Source organism: Pipistrellus hanaki (assembly GCF_964339955.1).
Source record: "Pipistrellus hanaki genome assembly, chromosome: 3".
NCBI classification, from domain to species: domain Eukaryota; kingdom Metazoa; phylum Chordata; class Mammalia; order Chiroptera; family Vespertilionidae; genus Pipistrellus; species Pipistrellus hanaki.
In genome coordinates, this window is record NC_140505.1 from 139,410,901 (window position 1) to 139,435,492 (window position 24,592).

Consider the following 24,592-nt stretch of genomic DNA (forward strand, 5'->3'; position numbering starts at 1 on the left):
TTGTTTTGTTTTGTTTTGTTTTGTTTTTAGGACAACTGTGAGGGAGGTATGAATGGGCTTGGAGCAGGGAGTTGGAAATTAGATATATACAAGTAGGGTGAAATTTTAGGATGGGGTATTCAGAAGGAATGGGGAAAATCTAGAGCAGGAAAGGGTTAAGATAAACGGGATACCAAAGGAAAAGGTCAGGAAGAGAGTGAAGGCATAAAGGTAGGGTTGAGATAGAATAAAGCATTGGAGAAGGAAAGATAGATAAAGACTGTAGAACAGTAATCCTGAAATAAAAAACAGTAATCGTGAAATAAACAGTAATCCTGAAATAAATATATATAATAAAATAAAATAAAAATAATAAAAAAATAAACAAAAGAAAATAAGATGAAAAAGGTAAATTAGTAGTAGTAATAATGTTGATTACGTATACAATGTAATAATTATAAAGATAAAATCAAGTGAGAAAAAAGAAAAAAATAGTTTCTTGAGTAAACGTTGCAAATAATGAAAACAAAAATAAAAACAAAAATTTAAAAAAAATTTAAAAATAATAAAATTTAAAAAATTTAAATAAAATTTGCAGTAATAAAGGTTATTTGCTTCCACTATTGTTATGATCCAGTCCTGATTTTTAGGCAGGTTTTGCTTTGTTTTTATTACACTAGAGTCTATTTGTGAATTAGCCTCTATGTGGCAGTGTTTCTAGATTGACTTCCCAGACTCTAGAGCCTCTCCAGTTTGTTTTTTCCCCGCCATCCTATCTGCAGCAGGAACTATGGAGGGGGGGAGGGGGCAAATCCGAGCAACTGCAATCTCCTGCAACTCTCCGATATCCCTCCGGGCCAGATCCAAATGTGTTGCTCTTTAGATATCTCCCCTGTTAGGAGCCCTGTCCACTTTCACGGGTGACACGGCCCAACAGCTGGGGCTTCTACTTTTAATCAATGCCCTTGTCCTCCAGCTTCTGCGTGCTCTGAGCGTGCAGGCTTTGTCTTCGCCGCAAGCACTCTCCACTCTCTCCCCACGAAATCTGGCCGTTTTGCCGAGCAGTGGGGCACTCCCGGGAGGCCAGGTGTTCGCACCGCTTGGGATCCGCGTTCTGTGGGTCACAGCTGCTTGGTGGTCGCTGCGGCTATGGATATTCAGGCCTCTGACATGATCCAATCTTCCTCTCAAGATGGCGAGGTTTCCCTGTCCAAGCCGGTAGGTAGATCCGGGCAGGGACGTAGCCCGCGTGGATCCTTCCCTGAGAGGGGTACCCCTGACAGTGGCCCCCCAGCAGTTTCTTCTGGTGTTCGCTGTCTCCCAGCTTGCTAATAAACACGCACAGCTCAAGACCATCAGCTGCTCTCTCTTTCTGCTTCGGGAGAGGGCTCAGAATCCGCCCATCTATTCTTCCACCATCTTACCTACCTCTCTACTTTTCATTCTTAATTTGGATACCTTTTATTTTTTTATCTTCCCTGATTGCTCTGGCCAGGACTTCCAATACTATATTAACAGTAATAAAAAAGAACCTTCATGCTCTGCTAGTGAAATGGTAAATTGAGATACTCTCTTTAGAAAACAGTCTGGAAGTTGCTAAAAAATTTAAGAATAGAGTTATCATATGACCCAGGAACTGTTCTTCTGGGTACCTGTGGAAAATATTTGAAAGAAATTATTCATAAAGATATATGCTCCCAAATGTTTGTTGCAGCTTTATATATAATTAGAGGGCTGATGCATGAAGATTCATGCAAGAATGGGCCTTCCTTCCCCTGGCTGCCTGTACTGTCTTCACTCTACCCTTATCCACCTTTTTGATCCTGCTCAGAGTCGCCTTTCCACCTTCCCACGCTGCCCAGAGGCCTGGAGCTGCGAGAACAGAGCAGAAGACCTGCATCACCACAATGGCGATAACACAGCATCCAGCTCTGCCCCCGGTCACTCAGCGCCTGCAGATGTAAATTAACCCAACAAAGATGGTGGATTAACCCATTGTCTTTGTTGGGTTAATTTGCATACACACTCCTGATTGTCTGGTGGGGATTGCGAAGGTACGGTCAATTTGCATCTTACTGTTTTATTAGTGTAGATGTCCAGGACATGAAAACAACTGAAGTGTCCTTCAATAGATAATTGGACAATGATATTCATAGGGAATCAGAGAGTTGGGAGTACATTCATGAGAATTTACTTTTAAAAACTCTTTTATCCTGAGGAATAAACACAGAAGAAGAGAGAGAAAAAGCACAGAGTGTTCAACATTGAACCTTTCTCAGGAATGAGAAATGAGAGACAATAAAGAATGTGATCATAACTAAAACAGTGTGGATCTATGCTTGAGAATTGACCCAGGCACAGAGAGATTGCTGGTTCTATTCCAGGTCAAGATACATGTCCAGGTAGTGGATTTGATCCCTGATTGAGATTGGGGTGGATTACAGAAGGCAACCAATTGATGTTTCTCTCCTAATAATGTTTCTGTCTCTCTAACCATGTTAAAAAAATTATATATATTACAAAGAATGTCATAGATTTCATGTAATCCTGAGAAAGAAGAATAAAGTAGGACGGATCTCAATACCAGATTTCAAGCTGTATTACAAAGCCACTATTCGCAAAACAGCCTGGTACTGGCACAAGAACAGACATATAGATCAATAGAATTTGGATGTCATTGCAAACCTCTATACTCAATTACCGTATTTTTCGGACCATAAGATGCACCGGACCATAAGACGCACCAGTTTTTAGAGAAGGGAAATGAAGAAAAAAAGATTCTGAAACAAATAGTGTCCTAAAATATTTTATGTGCATTAAAACCCAACATCACAGTCATAAACACATGTAATCAACCCTGTAAAGTAAACAGCAGCATTTAGAACCATTTTAGAGCCGGGCAAGCACACAGAGACCACACAGAACCGGGCAAGTAAAAAAACTTTTTTTTTACAGTATATGTGTACGCTATATTTGGACCATAAGACGGAGGGACTTTTTCCCCCCACTTCTGGGGGAAAAAAAGTGCGTCTTATGGTCCGAAAAATACGGTAATATTTGACAAAGTAGACATGAACATACAATGAAGTTAAGACAGTCTCTTCAATAAATGGTGTTGTGAAAATTGGACAGATACATGCAAAAAAATGAAACTAGACCACCAACTTACACCATACATAAAAATAAACACAAAATGGAAACAGGACTTAAACATAAGAGGGGAAACTATAAAAATACTAGAGGCATGCACAGACAGCAAAATCTCAGATATATGCCGAAAACTTCTTTACTGATACTGCCCCTAGAGCAATGGAATCTAAAGAGAAAATAAACAAATGGGACTACATCAAAATAAAAAGCTCTTGCATCGCAAAAGAAACTATCAACAAAACAACAAGAAAGCCCACTGTATGGGAGAACATATTTGCAAATGTTATCACTGATACAGGTTTAATCTCCAACATCTACAGACAGCTTATACAACTTAATAAAAGGAAGATAAATTATCCCATTAAAAAATGGGCAATGGACCTAAATAGAATTGTTTCAAAAGAAGGCAGAATGAAGTTCAAAAGGCACATGAAAACATGCTCAAAGTCACTAATTATCCAAGAGATGCAAATCAAAACTACAATGCGGTAACATCTCACATCTGTCAGAATGGCCAACATCAACAAATCAACAAACAACAAGTGTTGCCGAGGTTGCGGAGAAAAAAGGAACCCTCTTGCACTGCTGGTGGGAATGCAGACTGGTGCAACCACTGTGGAGAACAGTATGGAGTTCCCTCAAAAAACTGAAAATGGAATGCCCATTTGACCCAGTAATCCCACTCTTAGGAATATATCCTAAGAAACTAGAAATACCAATTCAAATGGATATATGCACCCCTATGATCATAGCAGCACAATTTACAATAGCTAGAATTTGGAAACAGCCTTGGTGCCCATCAGCAGATGATTGGATCCAAAAACAATGGTACATCTACACAATGGAATACTATGCTGCCAAGAAAAAGAAGGAATTCTTATCATTTGCAGCAACCTGGATGGAATTGGAGAACATTATGCTGAGTGAAATAAGCCAGTCAATAAAAGAAAAACACAACATGATCTCACTCATTTATGAATAATAAAGAATATTATAAACTGATGAACAAGAAGATAGATACACAGACAGTAAAACAACAAATAGACTGTCAAATTACAGCAGGGAGTGTAGGGAGATATGGGGAGATAATAGATCAACCAAAGGAGTTGTATGCATGCATATCAGCATAACCAATGGATGCAAAACTCTGGGGAGGGTGGGCATGTATGGGAGTGGGGGGGGCATGCAATGGTAAGATATGTACACATATAATACCTTAATAAAAAAAAAAATGGAAAAAAAAGAACATTAAGGGTAGACAAAGAAATCCCCAAAGGAAATAAAAGGAGGATCCCCCAAAAAGCAGCTAAGTGAAATGGAAGCATGCTATATGTCAGAAAAAGTATTCAGACTAAGGGTCATACTGTTCATAAACCAGATGGATAATAAAAATCAACAACTCATGTAAGAATCAAAAAGAAATAATGACTTATATCGCTGCAATAAAAACACCATGTAAAGTTTCAACTGCAGACTAGGAGAAGCAGAGGACCAAAAGCGAATTAGAAGAAAGGAAGAAAAACACATCCAAATGGAACTGCAATTGGAGAAAAAAATTAAAAGACAGTAGGATTTCCTAAGGGAGCTATGGGACAACATAAAATGAAGAAACATACGAATAATAGGGGTGCCAGAAAAACAGGAAGAGGAATAAGGGTTAGAAAATCTATTTGAAGAAATAATGTCACAAAACTTCCCTGATGTGGGGAATAATTCACACAAGCACACAGAGTCCCACACAAGATGAACCCAAAAAGACCCACACCGAGACACATCATAATTACAATGGCAAATGTTCAGGACAGACCTGCACCTATCTAATGAACAGCAGCTGAATAAGCAGCCCATACCTGTCCGATGAGCAGCAGCCACATGGGCAGCTCACTCCCACCCAAGGAGAAGCAGCCATGCAAACAACCCTCACCCACATGAGGAGCACCAGACCTGCAAGCAACCTGTCCCTGTCTATGAAGCACAAGCCTCATGAGCAGCTCTCCCCATCTGAGGAACAGGAGCAGCCAGCCCCAATCCAAGGAGCAGCAGCCACATGAGCAATCCATCAGGAACCCAAGAGCAGCAGTCATGTAAGCAGCCCAACCCCATCCAATGAGGAGCAGCCAAACATAGCCCACCCCATCCTAGGAGCAAGAGTCTTATGATCAGCCCATGCCCATCCAAGGAACAGCAGCTATTTGATCAGCCTCCCCCACCAGCCAGAGAAGACACCATTGCTATGAACAGCACCCACCAGAGGAGACACTGCAAAATGAGAAAGAGCCATTTCCATTACCACCTCATGAGCAACCATCACTGAGGAGCCACTGTTACCCAAAGAGAAGCCCCAGCACAAATTGATATCTAGATCAGTCGGAGGGACAAAAATGGGTAGGCAAAGAAATCTCCAAAGGAAAGAAAAGGAGGAATCGCCACAAAAGCAGCTAACTGAAACAGAGGCATGAAATATGTCAGGAAAAGAATTCAGTATAAGGGTCATACACTTCATAAACTGGGAGGAGGAAAAAATCAACAACTTATGTAAGAATCAAAAAGAAATTGAAGAAAAAAATCAATAACTTATGTAATAATCAAGAAGCAATGAAGAGTGATATAGCTGCAATGAAAAACTACTATAGAAAGTTTCAACAGTAGACTAGGAAAAGTGAAGGACCGCATTGGCAGTTTAGAAGATAGCGGTGCAAAACACACTCAAACTGAACTGCAACTGAATAAAATAATTAAAAACAGGAGGAGAGCCTAAGAGAGCAATGGGACAACATGAACAAAGCAACATACAAATAATAGGGGTGCCAGAACAACAGGAAGAGGAACAAGGTTTAGAAAACCTATTTGAAGAAATAATGACTGAAAACTTCCAATATGCAGAAGAAAAAAGTCATAGAGTCTACAGCAAGGTGAAACCAAAAAGACCCACACCAAGACACATCATAATTATGATGGCAAATGTTCAGGACAAAGAAAGAATCTTAAAGGCTGCAAGAGAGATACAGAAAGTTACATACAAGGGATGTCCCATTAGATTATCAAATGATTTCTCAACAGAAACACTTCAGGCCAGAAAAGAATGAAAGGAAATTTACAAAGTGATCAAAGAAAGATACTGATCTATGAATATTCTACCTAGCAAGGTTATAATTCAACACTGAAAGGGAAATAAAGAGCTTCATTGGCAAAAAAAAAAAAAAAACTAAGGGAGTTTATCACTACCAAGCCAGCAATGCAAGAAATGCTAAAGGGAATGCTGTAAAAAGAAGAAATTAAAAGGTAAGAAGGAACACAGGCACAAAAAATAGGAATGGCTACCAACAAGTACCTTTCAATAATAACTTTTAACATTAATGGACTAAATGCTACAATCAAAAGACATATAGTGGCTGAATGGATAAAAAAAAACATGATCAATATAAATGCTGTCTATAAGAGACCCACTTCTTGTAGAACAAGGACTCATACAGACTGAAAGTGAAGTGATGGAAAAATATCTTTCAAGCAAATGGAAATGAAAAGAAAGCTGGGGTAGCAATACTTATATCTGACAAAATAGACCTCAAAGTGAAGGCCATGAAAAGAGATAAGGATGGCCATTTAATGATACTAAAGGGATTGATACAAGAGTATATTACCCTGATAAACATATATGCACCCACTGCAGGAGTATCCAAATACATTAAAAAAACAAACAAACAAACAAAAAAAAAAAACCTCCTGGAAGATATCAAAAGAAAGATTGATAACAATACAATTAACAATGGACTTTAATAGATGACTGACAACACTGGATAAATAATCTAGACAACAAATCAGAAAAAAAAAAACAAAAACCAGCGATCCTAAATGACTCACTAGATCAGATGGTCTTAATTGACATCTTCAGAACATTTCACTCCAAAGCCACAGAATATACTTTCTTCTAAAGTGCACAGTGAACATTATCAAAAATAAACCACATATTGAGTCACAAGCAAAGTCTCTCCAAATTTATGAAGAACAAAATCATACCAAGCATCTTATCAGACCACAATGGCATAATATTAAAAATAAACTACAATGAAAACCAATTGAAAAATTCAAATACATGGACGCTGAATAGCATGTGATTAAACATGATTGGGTAACCAAAGAGATCAAAAAAGAAATTAAAACATCCTTGAAACTAATGACAATAAAAACACAACAATCCAAAATCTATGGGACACAATTACAGCAGTCCTTAGAGGGAAGTTGATAGTTCTATAAGCCTACCTCATAAAAAATAAGAAAAAAATGGTAGTAAATCATCTAACTCTACAATTTAAAGAAGTGGATAGAGAGCAATAAGAAACTCCCAGAGTGAGCAGAAGGAAGAATATAATAAAGATCGGCAGAGAAATAAATCACATAGAGACCAACAAACAATACAAAAGATCAATGAAACCAACAACTGCTTCTTTGAAAAGATAAACAAGATTGATGAACCTCTAGCAGGCTTACCAAGAAGCAATGAGAAAGGACTCAAATAACCAAATCAGAAATAAAAGAAGCAAAATCACAACACACCACAAAGAAATACAAAGGATTGTTAAAAAAAATACTGTTAACAGTTTTATTCTTAAAAAGTAGAGAACTTGGAGGAAATAGACATATTCATAGAAAAATACAACCTTCCAGGAAGAATATAGACATCTCAGTAGGCAGATATCTATGGATGACATTGAAGAAGTCGTAAAAAAAAACAAAAAAAAACAAAAAAAAACAAAAAAAAACCTTCCAGCAAACAAAAGCCATGGGAAAGATGGCTTCATGGGCGAGTTTTACCAAACATCCAGGAAGAACTAGAACCTATCCACCTCAGACTATTCCAAAAAATTCAAGAGAAAGGAACACTTCCAAGCTCATTCTATTAAGCCAGCATCACCCTATTACCGAAACTAGATAAAGACAACACAGAGAATGAGAATTACATGCCAATACCCTCATGAACATGGATGCCAAAATCCTCAACAAAATTCTAGCGAATTGGATCCAGCATTACATCAGAAAGATCATACACCATGACAAAGTAGGATTTATCCTGGAGATGCAAGGATGGTCCAATATCCTCAAGTTAATAAACATGATACACCAACAAATAAGTTGAGAGATAAAAATCACATAGTCAAATCAATTGATGCAGAAAAAGCATTTGACAAAATCCTTGATTAAAACTCTCAGCAACTAGGGAATAGAAGAATCACAACTCAATATAATAAAAGCAATATATTACAAATCCACAGCCAACATCATACTCAATGGGCAAAAACAAAAACCCTTTCCCCTAGGAACAGGAACAAGACAGGAATGCCCACTCTCACCTCTCCTGTTGGACATAGTACTGGAAGTACTAGCCATTGTGATCAGACAAGAAGAAGAAATAAAAGGCATCCAAATTGGAAAAGAAGAAGTAAAAATGTCCTCATTTGTAAATAACATGATACTGTAAATAGAAAAATCATAAAGACTCCATGAAAAATTATTAGACTTAATAACTGAATTTGGCAATGTAGCAGGATACAAAATTAATGCCAAGAAATATATGCCATTTCTATACATCAATAGTAAACGTACAGAAGGAGAGACTGAAAAAAGCAATCCTGTTTATCATTGCACAAAAAAAATTTAAAATACCTAGGAACAATCTTAATTAAGGAGCTAAAGACCTGTGTGTGGAAAACTATAGGACACTTAAAAAAGAGATAGAGGAAGACATAAACAGATGGAAGAATAAACCATGTTCATGGAATGGTAGAAGCAACATTATTAAAATGTCCATACTACCCAAAGTAATCTATAGAATCAATGCAATCCCCATTAAAACATAAATGGCATATCTCACAGACCTAGAACATTATATCCAAAAATTCATCTGGAATAAAAATGGACCCTTATAGCTCCAGCAATCCTGATAAAGAAGGGCAAAGTAGGTGGGATCTCAATACCAGATATCAAGCTTACTAGTATTACAAAGCCACTGTTCTCAAAACAGCCTGGTACTGACACAAATGGGCAAATGGAATAGATTAAAGGACCCAGAAATCATCCAAACCACTATGCTTTTTAAAAAATATATATTTTATTGGTTTTTTACAGAGAGCAAGGGAGAGAGATAAAGCGCTAGAAATGTCGATGAGAGAGAAACATCGACCAGGTGCTTCTTGCACCCCCTACTTGGGATGTGCCCACAACCAAAATACATGTTCTTGACTGGAATCGAACCCGGGACCTTTCAGTCCACAGACCGACACTCTACCACTGAGCCAAACCGTTTTTGGCAAAACCTCTATGCTTAATTAATATTTAATAAAGGAGGCAAGAACATACAATGGAGTCAAGATAATTTCTTCAATAAATGGGGTTGGGAAAATTGGACAGATACATCAAAAAATGAAACTAGACCACCAACTTACACCATACACAAATATAAACTTAAAATGGATAAAGGACTTAAACATAAGACTGGAAACCATAAAAATACTACAGGAATCCATAAGCAGCAAAATCTCAGACATATGACGCAGCAATTTCTTCACTGATATAGCTCCTAGGGCAATGGAATCTAAAGAGAAAATAAGCAAATGGGACTACATCAAAATAAAAAGTTTTGAACAGCCAAAGAAACTATCAACAAAATAATAAGAAAGCCTGCTGCATGGGAGAGCATGTTGCCAATGCTATCATCAATAAAGGTTTAATCTCCAGCATGTACAGAGAACTCTTACAACATAACAAAAGGAAGATAAACAACCCAATCAAAAAATGGGCAATGGACCTAAATAAATACTTTTCAAAAGAAGACAGAAGGAAGGCCAAGAGACATATGAAAACATGCTCAAAATCACTTATTATCTGAGAGATGCAAATCAAATTGGCAACGAGGTACCACCTCACACCTGTAGAATGGCTATCATTAACAAATCAACAAACAAGTGCTGGTGAGGAAGTGGAGAAAAAGGAACCCTAGTGCACTGCTGGTGGGAATGCAGACTGTTGCAGCCACTGTGGAGAACATTGTGGAGTTTCCTCAAAAAACTAAAAATGGAACTCCCATTTGACCCAGTGATTCCACTTCTTGGAATATGTCCCAAGACACTGGAAACACCAATTAGAATGGATATATGCACCCCTATGTTCATAGCAGCACAATTTACAATAGCTAGGATTTGGAAATAGCCTAAGTGCCCTTCAGCTGATTGGTGGATTAAAAAACTGTAGCACAGCTACACAATGGAATACTATGCTGCGGTAAAAAAATAAGAAATTCATACCATTTGCAACAGCATAGATAGAACTGGAGAGCATTATACTAAGCAAAATAAGCCAGTTAGAGAAAGATAAATATCACATGATCGCACTCATTTTTGGAATATAATGAACAACATAAACTGATGAACAAAAATACATCACGATGCCGAAACTGGTTTGGCTCAGTGGATAGAGCGTCGGTCTGCGGACTGAAAGGTCCCAAGTTCGATTCCGGTCAAGGGCATGTACGTTGGTTGCGGGCACATCCCCGGTAGGGGGTGTGTAAGAGGCAGCTGGTCGATGTTTCTCTCTCATCGACGTTTCTAGCTCTCTATCTCTCTCCCTTCCTCTCTGTAAAAAATAAATAAAATATATTAAAAAAAAAAAAACGACATCACAAGAGAGAGAAACATCAATCAGACAGTCAAACCTCAGAGGGAATGAAGAAGAGGGTGGGGATAAGGGGGAGAGATCAACCAAAGGACTTGTATGCATACATATAAGCCTAACCAATGGACACAGACAACAGGGAGGTTAGGGCATGAGTGAGTGGTTGGGAGGAGCAATGGGGCCATAAGAACTCATAAGTAATCTACACTAATAAAAGAGAAAAGTGCTAATTAACCATACCTTCGCTATGTCCACAGCCAATCAGGAGTGATATGCAAATTAACACAGCAAAGTGGCAGATACATTTGCATATGCAGGCATGAGGGAGGCAGATGCCCTATGCTGCCCATGTAGTTGAGAACATGGGCAGGCAACGGGGGCCAGCGCCTGAAGCCACCTGTGGATCCAAGCTGAGATGGGGACCCAGGCAGGCAGCATCAGGTGGCTTGGACCCAGGCAGGGGGCCCTGCCAGTAGTTCTCAACCTGTGGATCACAACCCACAGGTTGAGAACCCCTGCTGTAGAGACTAAGACCATCGGAAAACACAGATATTTACATTACAATTCATTAACAGTAGAAAATTACAGTTATGAAGTAGCAAGCAAAATAATTTTATGGTTGGGGTTCACCACAACATGAGGAACTGTATTAAAGCGTCACGGCATTGGAAAGGTTGAGAACCACTGGACTGGGGTATAGAATATGCATATTACATATTATTTCTGTGAGTGCGTTTCCAGATGTGATTAGCATTTGATTCTGTGCCTGAGTAAAACAGATTGCCCTGACCCTAATGTGGGTGGGTATCATCCAATCCCTGAAAAACCCAAATAGAAGAAAACACAGAGAGATGAGGTAGTATTTGTTCTCTGTTCCTGCCCTCAACTGGGACTTACACCATCAGTTCCCTGGATCTCAGAATTATATCAATACTTTCCTGGGTCTCCAGCTTGCATAGCAGATTGTGGGATTTCTTAGCCTCCATCATCAAGTGGGGCAATTCCTTATCATAAATTTCACATTGGTTCTGTTTCTCTGGAGCACCCTGATTAATACAGGCAGAATATGCTTATCTCAGACAGTGATATTTCTTATGGATTAGTTCTGTTTCTGAAAGATCCCATTTTATCAATTCTAATGCCTTTTTCTGTAAAGTCTAGTGTATCTGCCATTAGTCTAGCTAAAACTTATGTTTTTTTGGTTAAAACAATTTTGGTTACATAGTTTCCCATTATGTTTTTTTATATTAAAACTTAATCATCATATAATTCTATAATTCAAGTAAAAATTAGTTTGAATAATGTTTTATCCATGTAAATTCAATAGAATTACTGATATCTCCCTTTTTATTACTTTTTATCCATTTCATTGACCTGTTTTTGTTCTTTATATTCATTTTCATGTGTCTTTATTTGGGATAATAAGTATTTATTATTCTGTTTTACTTATATTGATTTCTTTGTGATATTTAATTATTTTTCAGACATTATCCTAGAGATCACAGCATGCATTCTTACCTTAATTAGTGTTCAGATTATTAAAACCTCAGGCTATTTTAGCTTAATCTCTTCTTACCATTTATGTTATTGTTTTTGTGCATTTGAATTCTACATATCTCAAAGTCTTCCTGAAAAAAGATGACTAATCTGGAAAGTCAGGGTTTAAAGGAGGTTACTGAATTGGTGGCTTATAAACCAGTAAAAGATGGCTGAGAAGAGAATGTGAAATAAAAGGTAATGAAGGCAATAAGAGCTAAATATAGGCAAGGATGATACTTTTCAAATTCAGGTTACAAAACAAGTAAGAAAATATATTTATTGAAAAAGAAATATTATAGTTCAAGTATTTTCAGCACAATGGAAAACCTAATTCAATGGTTACTAAATAATATCATGAATAATGAAAAATTTTATTAAATTAAATAAGAAAAGAAAACATAGCATAACTAAAACTGTCAAATTATGACTGACTAAAAATTAGAGATTTTTAGACAATCTTATTACAGTGTTTATGCCATGTTGAGAAAAAGGGAGCACTACAGATGATAAATATATTCTAAAACATAGCAGTTACACTTGAGATATTTAGGAATAAACCACATTTATGCCTAGAACTTACATTTATGGGAGAATTATCTGTACGTCTTACAGACTCTAATCACATGCTAAGATGATATCTCCTTTAAAAATATTAGTGATCTTTATTAAAAATCATAAAATATCCTTTATAGTAAATAACTAATAGATGGCAAACATTTAAATATCTATTAAGTAAAACATTTAAGAATAGCTCAATGATAATTTAATGGTTTACATTAAATGTTATAAGTGAACTCATCCTGATTGAGATATAACAGAATCAAAATTCATCATAATAGTAAGAGAAACTTAGGTTTTATTAGATTGACTCAAAGTTATAATATATATTTTTTTCTCATTTCCTTGCTCTTAAAATTTCTAAAAGTTTAATAATGTTTTAAGATTATTAAATCAACTTTATCAAAATGGATATACAAACAAAATTATCAAGAAAAAAATATAATAAATTGTTTTAAGCAACCATTTTCCCTGAAATCATATCCATGATCCAAATATATTTAAGATCCTCTTCATTCTACAAATGCTACATAAACTTATATACTTGCCTAGTCAATTTATACTATATGTAGTTTTCTTCCTACCTATGTTTTATTTCATTTCTTTGCTATTTTTCAAATATTTTTTATAAATAACTTGTTTTATAAAATGTACTTTAAAACAACAATCATATTTTAATAAACAAACATTTTCAAAGATGAGCATAAACACTCTTGAAAACCTGTTACAGTTTCCTTTTAATTATTATAATTAGAAATTGTACCAAGAAATTAAATTGCACCAATAAATTAGAGAAAATATTAATGAATATTAGTTTTAAATAGGTTACCAATGATCATAAATAAAGTACAGTAATAAACTTGGCATTGCATGCAATATTAAATATAATTCAAATTAAATAATATTTCATAGTCTTGACTAATTAGAATTGAAGACCGAAAAAGTCAGGTTAGAAATTTAGTTCAATTTCTTTTACCTGTCCACAGGAAAAGAAAGTGGGGTCAGGAAAAAAAAATCTCTATTGAAGAAAATTATTGGAAACTATGAACTGGAAGATACTATTAGATACACTGTCATTATTAGAGGCTCCTTTGTTCTTTTTTTTTTTTTTTTTTTTTTTTTTTGTATAGAGAGTGCAATAGGTCATTCATTTCTTTAAGAAAAAAATAACCCTGTGGATCATAGTCATGAAGGCTTTTTGCACTTGTTGGTTCCGTAAAGTGTAGATGAAAGGGTTCAAAAGTGGTGCAACTGAAGTATTGAGCATGGAAATTCCCTTGGAAAAAGATACCTTTGGTTTGACGGATGGATGAACATACATGAAAATACAGCTGCCATAAGAAATGGATATCACAATCATGTGAGAAGAACATGTTGAAAAAGCTTTTGTCCTCTGACTAGTTGAAGGGAATTTTAAAATGGTCAAGGCAATAAAGGCATATGATAGTATCACCATTATCAATGTGACCAAAAGTGTCACCAAAGCAGAGATGAATCCCATCAGCTCAATGGTCCCTGTGTCTGTGCAGGATAGCTGCATAACAGGAGTGGAGTCACAGTAGAAATGCTCAATAATATTGGAGTCACAGTAGTCAAGGTCCAGGCCTAAGATGAGCGGTGGAAAGATGACAAAAAAGCCAGCAAGCCAACAACTGAGGACAAGCTGTGTGCAGATTTTATTGCTCATGATGACTGTGTAATGCAGGGGCTTACAGATGGCAACATAGCGGTCATAGGACATGGCTGCCAGCAAGTAAAATTCAGATGCTCCAAAAAGGAAGGCAAAAAACACCTGAGTGTAACAACAATTATAGGAAATGGTTTTGTCCCCTGTTGCAATAGTAAGCAAAAACTTAGGAATGCATGTACTAGTGTAGGAGATTTCTAAAAAGGAAAAATTCCGAAGGAAAAAATACATGGGGGTCTTGAGGTGAATATCCACCAGGGTGAGTGTGATGATAATCAGATTGCCGGTGATGCTTAGCATGTAAATGAGCAGCAGGAAGATGAATAACACAACTTTCCATTGTGGGTCATCAGTCAAGCCTGCTAGGATAAACACTTTCCAGGATGTATGATTTCCCATTACTGTACTTGCTATATCTGAATAGGGAAAACGAAGAAAATGATGATCACAATGGAAAAACGACCGTGATAATTAATATTGAAAGTAAAGTTAGCAAAGTGATGTTTCAGATAGCAAAATACATTGTTCTTTTATGTTTTAAAAATGTGTTTTGACATGAAAAAAGTAGTTAAAACTATAGTTGAAAATTGTACTAGAGAATAACCTATATAGCAATAGTAGTTGTAGATTGTTTTTATGTGGGTAAATTAGAGGGATTAGAGAGATTTTCAAAGCATAGGAAAATGCTGTGTATGTTTTTTTGTCTTGTTAAAATTCAAGAGTTGGGGTGGCATGCCATTTAGTCTGAATAAAGAAGTTTTCATCTTAGAACCAAAATGATGTCACTACAAGCTCATAATTTGCCTCCCACACACGTACACAAACCTAGCCATCATCAATAAAGAAGGCTAGTATACATTTACTATTTCACTCAACTAAGCAAATTCAAATGCCTGATTCTTGTCCCATTTATTTTCATGGTAAATAATATCCAATTCCAGGTAAGTGATTAGGAGGTATTTGGGGGGAGGGGGGGATTCTGTTCTCAATAATATGTCCGTCCCCTCAATCTCTGTTGCAAACCAGCACTTACCAATTTGTAACCCAAAACAAAATCAGCAAGCACAGTTTGGTAATGTCAGTCTGTGTAAGAATAAACTGCTAATTTGTGAGAATAAGGATTATAAAAGCTGAGAGAAATAGGCCAGGTTGGGTAGGTCAGTTGGTTCAAGTGTTATCCTAATACACCAAGGTTGAGGGTTCAGTTCCCAGTCACGGCATATAGATGAATCAACCAAGGAATGCATAAATAAGAGGAACAACAAATCAAAAACAATTTTTAGATTTTCATGTAAAAAAAGAAGCAGAGATAATCATATAAATATGAATTCATTAAATCATATGTGATGAAAGGAATAAAGAGAAAGGTAAGAGCAAAGAATAAAGTTTTATGGAATCCTGGAGAGGGAAGAAGGGTTTTTTGAGAGATAGGATAGTGAATTTGAGGGGAAAAGTAAAAGGAAGATTAAAAATATGTAACTTAGTAAGTAAAAATTATAAAGAGGAACTATTTACCAATGCAACTGCTCTCTATCTGCTTACCTTTCTTATACTTGCCTTTTTGTTCTTTGTCTAAAATATGTACTGAAACATAAATAGTTTTGAGATCATCATAGACTGAAAGAGAAGATAATTATTTGGTAAAATTCAAACACATAATAAATGACAGAATAGTGTGACACAAATTTTAAGATGTATATATTTTATCATAAGAATATTCATATGTTTGGTAAATACAGTTAAAGAAATATCTATGGATGACTAGTCTGAACAGGAGGCATATATTGAGACAGATTGTTCAGGTTTGCATAGCTAGTAAGTTGTACATCAGCATTATGATTTCTAAAGTAGTATCCTTAGAAGTATACATTTTGTACAAAATACTATGGGCCAGATAACAGCTTATTTCTCTAAAATAAAAAAGTTTAACATTACCTCTAAGGAAAATTTCTTTCCTCAGTATCTTCATCTAACACATAAAATGATTAAGGTCTTATGATAAAGTAATGTTTTGTGTTTGAGAATATAAAAATTATTATTTCTAACTTACTTAAAACATATTATCATTAGAAAGCTATATATAGAGAAGTAAAAATAAACTTTTAAGGACAAATAAACGTTGGTTCCAATAATATCTAGATGAGTTCACAGGAGGAAAGTAAGATTTAAAGCTAGGTCTTAGAATATGAAACAATGAGAGAAGATATTCCTTCCTTAGAGAGGAAACAGCCTGAACAGAGATAAAGTGAAGACTACATGCATGATTTCATTAAAGGAAATTATTAGAGATTTATTATCAAAATCATGTATGTTTAATATATAGACATTTATGAGTGAAAACAAACTAGCCTTTCTCCCTGGACATTCTTTCTCATGCAGATATTTGTGAAGCTGCCTGTTATAAAATTTTCCTCATTTACACAACTTACCATAATGGCAACACTGTGGAAAAGTTATATTTAAATCACCCAAATAAGAATTTTATCACGTCAAATTATTTCTTTGTCCAACTTCAACAATTGTGCATACCAACTATCTCCCAACATACACTGTAAGAAAAAACAACAACAAAATTGACAAAATGAAACCATTAGAAGTCAGGCCTATTAATGCAGGTATATTTCTTTGTATTAGATACTATCAATATTAGATAGATTTCCAAAAGAAAAAAGATTTCAATACTAAATGTTCATTTGTCTTCTTCACCATTTCCCCCACCTTAAAATTTAAAAGATTGAGGAAACAAGATTAAAGGTGAAAATAGAACAAAAGTGAGATAAAATATATCTACCAGAAACGTTGCCATTACTTTTGAGAAATATTGTTTTCATCTTTTCGAGTCTACCAAAAACAGTTAAAAACTCAAACACCTTTTAAAATAAGATATACCTACAGATTTATTCTGACAAAAAAATCTCAGTTTCAATACTTAGTTCTCTTATCATCAGCTGAACAGAACACACAAATGTTCCATTTTCTTAAAAGGGATTTCACTTTATTATACAATTTATGATTGTTTCTTAGCCCCTACTTTGAAAGAGTTTGATTAACTATTTTATTACCGATTTTTATGCAGTGAATTATATTTTCCCATTTTGTGTTGAATATTCTAAGTTTACAGATTAATCAACACTTGATTTCATGTAGTATTTATGCTTTCTGTACTCTAAAGGAAAATTATCCAGATTACGAAGAATTCTCATGTGGATATGAGATTCTTGAACACCATTTCCCAAAGTAAACCAATTTATATGTTCTTTTAGAAGTATTCTCTCCAGGCACTAAATTACTTTGAACATATAATTTTTAAAAAAATTAGTTTATACTATGTCTCCAGAGAATTCAGTATACTAGTACATTTCCCTAACATATGTGTGACCTACCACACATTTGTGTCTTGAAATCCCAGATAAAGAAAGAAAAAATGAAGTTTATGTTAGTTACTAATAAAATGTGGGAATATATGATAGATAATTTAGTATAGAAAATATGGTACCTCAATCTAAGTGCTATATATATATAATGATCCAAGGTCTGTAATGTCCAAAACAACTGAAGGCTGGACCAAACGCCAGTTGGGCAGTGGGCAGCGTGTGGCAAGGCAGGTGTGGCGAGGTTGTTAGACTCCTGCCCACGCAGCCTGATGCTTTTCATTTGACTCCAGTAAGACTTGGGCCCTCCTATCTCTGGACCAGAGGCCCTTTTCCTTATACCATGTTCCCAGGATCTCTCACCCAGGCAGGCAGGTAAATGATTTGAAAGCAGTGGTCCTGGATTGCAAGGAGGATGTCCCAGATTGGAGAGGGTGCAGGCTTGGTTGAGGGACAATCCCATGCACTAATTTTGTGCACACGGGACACTAGTTATTTTATAATTCTCTAAAAAACACTTAAAATAATGTCCTTGGCTATGCAGGGCCACGTCTCCATCCTAAGCTCATCAGGATTGAATGCAGAGACCAGGCAAGGACCTTGAGAGGCCACTGGCAACCAGGAGCTGATCAGACTCACATCAGATGGGGGAGCAACATACAACAGATGCCCCTCGTTACAGAATTATAGTACACTTGATTCAACATAGGTTTTAAGAGAGATGATAGGGATGACTGAGGCTGTAGCTGGGACTCAAAAACAGGAAAATTCCAGGCAACTGTGAATAAAAGATTCCAGGCCTCCAATCCAGGAACCCCAAGTGCAAGCAGCAAATGAGATCTCTGCAATTCACCCCAGAAGAGTCCTTTCCCTCCTCCACACCCTCCCCACCACACACACACAAATACAGACATTTTGTAGTTCCACCAGAGTTGCCAGAAAATGAAACTGGGCAAATAGTTGACTTGAGCCAATTAAGCAGAGCCAGGATTGAATCATATATGACTGTTTATTCCAATAATGCTGGCAGAATGGGAGAGCAGCAGATTGTCCATGAAAATCTGCTCTACTTTACCCCATTAGGCAGCTGTTTCTATTGGGTAGAAGGTCAAAGGTTACATGGGAAAGTGGGAATTACAGGCACAGGGAAGCAGTCAAGGTATAATGGTTACAGGCAGTACAGACTGGGTGGTGGAGAGTCACAAAGGGAAGGCACCTCTAGGACCCGATTGTTACACCAACATTGTTGTTAATCTTTCCATGACGATAGGCAGTTCTTGGGAAAGGAGGTTAACTCCCATGTTCACGGGCATTCAACTCCCTGCCAGGTTTGAATGTGATATTTCTAATCAGAACAGAACAAGTAGAGTTAACAGAGCCCAATTAATATTTCACAGATTAATAGTTCTTGTAATTATAGCCAGACTCCACTCTTCTATTTCTGCTCCTAGCACTTGTACTTTGTGTGAAAAGCTGGACAATCTGTGTCACCATAGGAAAGGAGATAAATAGGCCTTCGGGGTGAGGGTTTATGTAATTATCTCTAGGACTAAGAATCTACAGAAAGGAAATGACAAGCTTGGGGTTTTAATTCTTAGCTTGAGTAATGATCAGTAAATCATGGCATTTCTATGCTACCATAAATAAATTTATCTCAGAGCCTCGTGTCAGTTGTTTTTGCAAACAAAGGAAAGCTCTGATCTTGCCACTTATTAAATAGCAACATCAGTTGAATTATATTAATCTCCATCAAAGGCCACATTTGATTCTTCTTTATTAGTGAACTTGTTAACTCTGTTCATTCATCGCTTCATTAATTTACTTATTCCTCTCTAGGCAGTGGTTTAAGTGATAAGAATGTAGAAATATGTAAGATGTAGGTTTTGCTCTTGAGAAAATAAAGTCTACTGCAAGAAAAAATATATAGTTAATTGTAATAACACTATTGAGAGTTGGTATAAATCCATGAAACTTTGAGTATGGCATAACTACCACAGCCTTGTAGATCAGAGTCTTCCAGAGGAGACTCCTGTTAATCAACTTTAACTGATACTTGAAGTGTTTTACACACTAGCAGAGAAGAACTGGGCAAAGAGCATGCACTCTATATATGTGAAAGCATAGAATTTTTCAACACGTTTTGCTATGGAATATGATCAAGGCATAGGATTCCTAATTGGAAGAGATACAAAATGAAACAGAAATGGCTAAATTATGGAAACACTTGAGGAGTTTAAACATTACTTTGTAAGCAATATAAAGCCTTGAAAAACTTCTTAGGAATTAGCCAAATAACATATAAGTATAACACATAGACACAGACAATGGTGTGCTGATGGCCAGAGGGAAGAAGGGGAGCTGTGTAGAGGTGGGCAAAGTGTGGGAAATAGGAATATCTTTAATAGTGTCAACAATAAAAATATTGTTAAAAATGTTCTTAAAGGAAAGTGCCATGATCAATTTGTAAATTAGGAAGTGTTCCAACATCAATGTGGAGGATATGTCAGAGATCAAAGACAAGAGGGTACTTAAGAAACAATGGATGTGCCTTCAATCCAACTTTTCTTAACACGATTCAATATACATTAGTGAAACACAACCTGTTAATAACTTATCTTTAAGTTGCAGAGAAAAAGGTACATCAAAGATGGCAGAAATAGATGCACAAATTGGATTTTAATATTTTTAATTGTCTAACACAATTTGAGAATCATAGGTTCATATATAATACATGCTTTACCTTGCTATTAACAAAGTAAAAACTGTATTTGAAACACTTGATTTATTACAAATTAAGTAGAAAATTACTTCTTCTAACTATTTCCCATTATACCTTAAGCCTGGAGTTTCCTTTTTTGCATTTCTCTTATTTATTTATATACACCCTACTAATGAACGATGAAAAGGGGACTGTGCAGTGTAAGTAGTTAAATCTAATAAATATATTTATGAATTTTACAAAAAGGTATTCATAATTATTTTGGATATAAAGGAAAAGGGAAGATATTATAGTCTTTTATCTATATTAAATTACTGATATATTTATCTACATAACAAACTTTAACAAGAATTAAATAGACTTTATATTCACATATAATGAATGGTCAAAAAGCAAAATAAGATAGAAATGTAGAATAAATATTTCACATAATTGCTTTTGGGGATAACCTGAGATTAGGCAAGAATGTCCACATGAAATCTGAGGAATTATGGCATATGTCAGATGTCAAACATTTTGTGACTATTTTTCTCAAGTGTCATTGTTATCCATAAAGTAGAAAATTTTGTGCCTATAAACCTAATATCTGATGCCTTCAGAAGAAGTTGAGCTGTAAAAAAGGGAAAGGGGAGAGGGGTCTCGGGAGTGTGCAAAGTGGGCGGGAATAGGGACAGAAAGAGACTTTGCTTGAGGCAATAGGTTCATGATGCAGTATGCAGCCGATATTTTGTTGAGTTGTACACTTGAAACATGTATAGTTTTGTGAGCCAATAAATTCAATGTTTAAAAAAATAAAAGTCAAATAGGGAAGTTGAAGTATGCCTTTTTATATGTCAACTAGAGGCATGGTGCATAAAATTTGTGCATGGGGGGGGGTCCCCTCAGACCATCCTGCACCCTCTCCAATCTTGTTAGGGGGATGTCCAACTGCCAGTTTAGGCCCAACCCTAGGGATTGGGCCTCAACCAGCAGTCTGACATCCCTCTCACAATCCATGACCACGGGCTCCTAACTACTCACCTACCTGCCTGATCACCCCTAAATGCCTTCCTCTGCTGGCCTGGTTGCCCCTAATTGCCACCAATCCCCGTGGCCCGGGCAGCCTGGTCACCTCAACTGCCCTTCTCCCCCCAACGGCCTGGTTGCCATTCACTGCCCTCCCTGCCAATCTAATTGCCCCCAACTGCCACTCTGCCAGCCTAGTTGCCCCATGCAGCCTGCTGCTCAGTCATTTGGCCACTCCACACTAACCCCCCCTGCCAGCCTGGTCATCCCACACAGTCTGTTCAGTCATCCATTCAGTTGCAATGGTTGCTTAGACTTTTATTATTATAGATATTTATCATCAAATAAAATATTCTTAATATGTTATTATGGTTTTACGGAAACCATTTACAGAACATGATCCCTATTTGAAACGTATATTTGAGTCTTTCCACTTCTTCTCAATGCCCCATTTATTATTTATTTAGAAACATAATTTTATCTTTTTACTTCCTTTTTATTGAATTTATTGGAGTGACATTGGTTAATAAAATTACATAGGTTTCAAGTGTACAACTCTATAATATATCATCTGTATATTGCATTGTGAGAACACACTGATAGCTGTCAGAGTGGAGGTGGATTGCAAGGTTAGATATATAGATTTTAAAAATTTCACTAATATTCACAAAGTTTATGTTAAATTTCTTGCTAATCTGGACTCTAACAAAGGAATATATTTTTTTAAATGTATGGGATAATTTATGTAACATTTTGATACATCAAAAAAGTTATAATCCTACAAGTTGCAAATTATTCACAAGGTCACCATTTACATTGTGCAGAAACAAGTGCTAGATAAATATCAAGGAAACATATTTGTCAGAAAAATATTTTCTTTTGATCAAGCTGAGGTATAACAATTTGGGAAAGGATAAAAATATTTTATTTTGCATAAGATCAGTCATTATATCTATTTTTTAATGTCAAAATACCTAATTTGAAAAATCTAAGTGCCATACTACATTTCATAAGGACTACTTTTTTATAGATCATTTCCTTAACTTAATGGAAATTTAATGCCATTATATTCATTTGTTCTGCAGCCCTACTAAGCACACTAACAAATCCGATTTAAATTTGGAACCCACCAATAAAAAACAAATTAACTGTTCAAATCTACAAAATGTATTAAATTCTATATAGAGCATATGCCAAATTGGGTCTCTGAATTCCAGAACAGTGAAAAGAAACATAGAAAACATTAAGTCCCACTTCGTCTTTCTGTGAGATAATTTTGAAAGGAAATCTAGACACACACACACACACACACACACACACACACACACACACACACATGAATTTGTCTACAAACAAGAAATATCTTTTATATGTGCTCTCAGCATAAAGAAGAAGTCCAGCAGTGGAGGTTAGACTTTGGAGATTAGGCAAGCCACAATGAGAATCACAAGCCAAAAGATAGGTAATATTTTGAATTATAAACATTGTAGAGCTCTGTGACACAACCCACACTTCTTGTTCTCTTTGATTTAGAACCTCAGTAACTTCACTAAAGCGGTCCACCTCGTTGAAAAAAATTCCTCGTGACCATGTGCTTAAAAGCATCTTTCACTTGTTTGTTCCTCAGGGTGTAAATGAAGGGATTCAGCATGGGGGCAACGGAAGTGCTGAGCAGAGCTATCCCTTTATTTAAGGACACTCTCTCCTTGGCCGAGGGTTTCACGTACATGAAGATGCAGCTGCCGTAGGAAATAGACACCACGACCATGTGAGAAGAGCACGTAGAAAAGGCTCTCTTCCTCTGCTGAGGAGAAGGTATCTTCAGGACGGTCCTGATGATGTTTGTGTAGGAGAGAATCACTAACACCAGGGTAACCACGAGCGTCACAATGGCTGAGAGAAGCATCATTAGTTCTACCATATCCGTGTTTGTGCACGAGAGCTGCAGGATGGGAGAAACATCACAGAAGAAATGATCCACAGTGTTGGCTGCACAGAAATCTAGCTGGAGACCGACAAGGAGCGGTGGGAAAATTATTAGGAAGCCGGCCAGCCATGAAGCGAACACCAACAGGTTGCAGGCTCTGCCACTCATGATGGCGGTGTAGTGCAGGGGCTTGCAGATGGCCACGTAGCGGTCATAGGACATGGCGGCCAGAAGGAAAAACTCGGCTGCGCCCAGGAGGATAGTAAAGAACAGCTGTGCTGCACAGTTGTTGTAAGAGATGGACTTATCGCCTGTTGCTATACTGACCAGAAACTTGGGGATGCATACAGTGGTGAACGAGATTTCTAAAAACGAAAAGTTTCGGAGAAAGAAATACATGGGCGTCTTGAGGTGCGGATCCAGGAGGGTGAGGGTGATGATGGTTAGGTTTCCGGCGACACTCAACATGTAGGTGATAAGGAGGAGAAGAAAAATGACAGCCTGCAACTGTGGATCATCAGTCAGACCAAGAAGAATGAAGACTGTCACGGTCGTGTGGTTTCTCATAGCTGACTTCTATTAAAAAAGGAAAAGAAGAAATGAAAATTAAAGAGGAAAAAGCAGCATGAGGTGACTATTAGCTTAAGATGCTCCATAAACACATTGCTTCCTATATCCAACTCCCTTCTCTGTCCTGCTAGTCAGCAGTAATAGACTATCAAAACTCACTCACATACTTTTTCTTTAAAATTTGTTAACTAAATGGAACTCTATTTTCTTTTCTTAAGGGTTGTAGATCCAGGCATTTCAAAAAAAATAACTTATTACATTGGTAATGTCATATAAAAATAAATATAAATAACAAAAATCTATAATATTTTATTATCTTCTGTATTTGCAATTTTTCCCAAAATATTTATTTTATGTTAGATTATTTTATGCCAACCAGTGGCCTAATCTTCTATTGGTTATTTTAATTAAAAGAATTATTC

At 36.4% G+C, this 24,592-nt stretch overlaps 2 protein-coding genes across 2 annotated transcripts; both read right to left on the reverse strand.

The window, feature by feature from the left end:
* Positions 1 to 14,038: 14,038 nt before the first annotated feature.
* Positions 14,039 to 14,977, reverse strand: LOC311618762 (olfactory receptor 6C75-like; the record flags this gene model as incomplete). The annotated part of the gene is made up of 1 exon (XM_084876343.1): positions 14,039 to 14,977. One exon carries the CDS (start codon positions 14,975 to 14,977, stop codon positions 14,039 to 14,041), a length of 939 nt encoding a protein of 312 aa, XP_084732469.1.
* Positions 14,978 to 23,222: 8,245 nt separating this feature from the next.
* LOC311619719 (olfactory receptor 6C74) lies at positions 23,223 to 24,167 on the reverse strand (the record flags this gene model as incomplete). The annotated part of the gene is made up of 1 exon (XM_084878257.1): positions 23,223 to 24,167. One exon carries the CDS (start codon positions 24,165 to 24,167, stop codon positions 23,223 to 23,225), a length of 945 nt encoding a protein of 314 aa, XP_084734383.1.
* Positions 24,168 to 24,592: the final 425 nt, after the last annotated feature.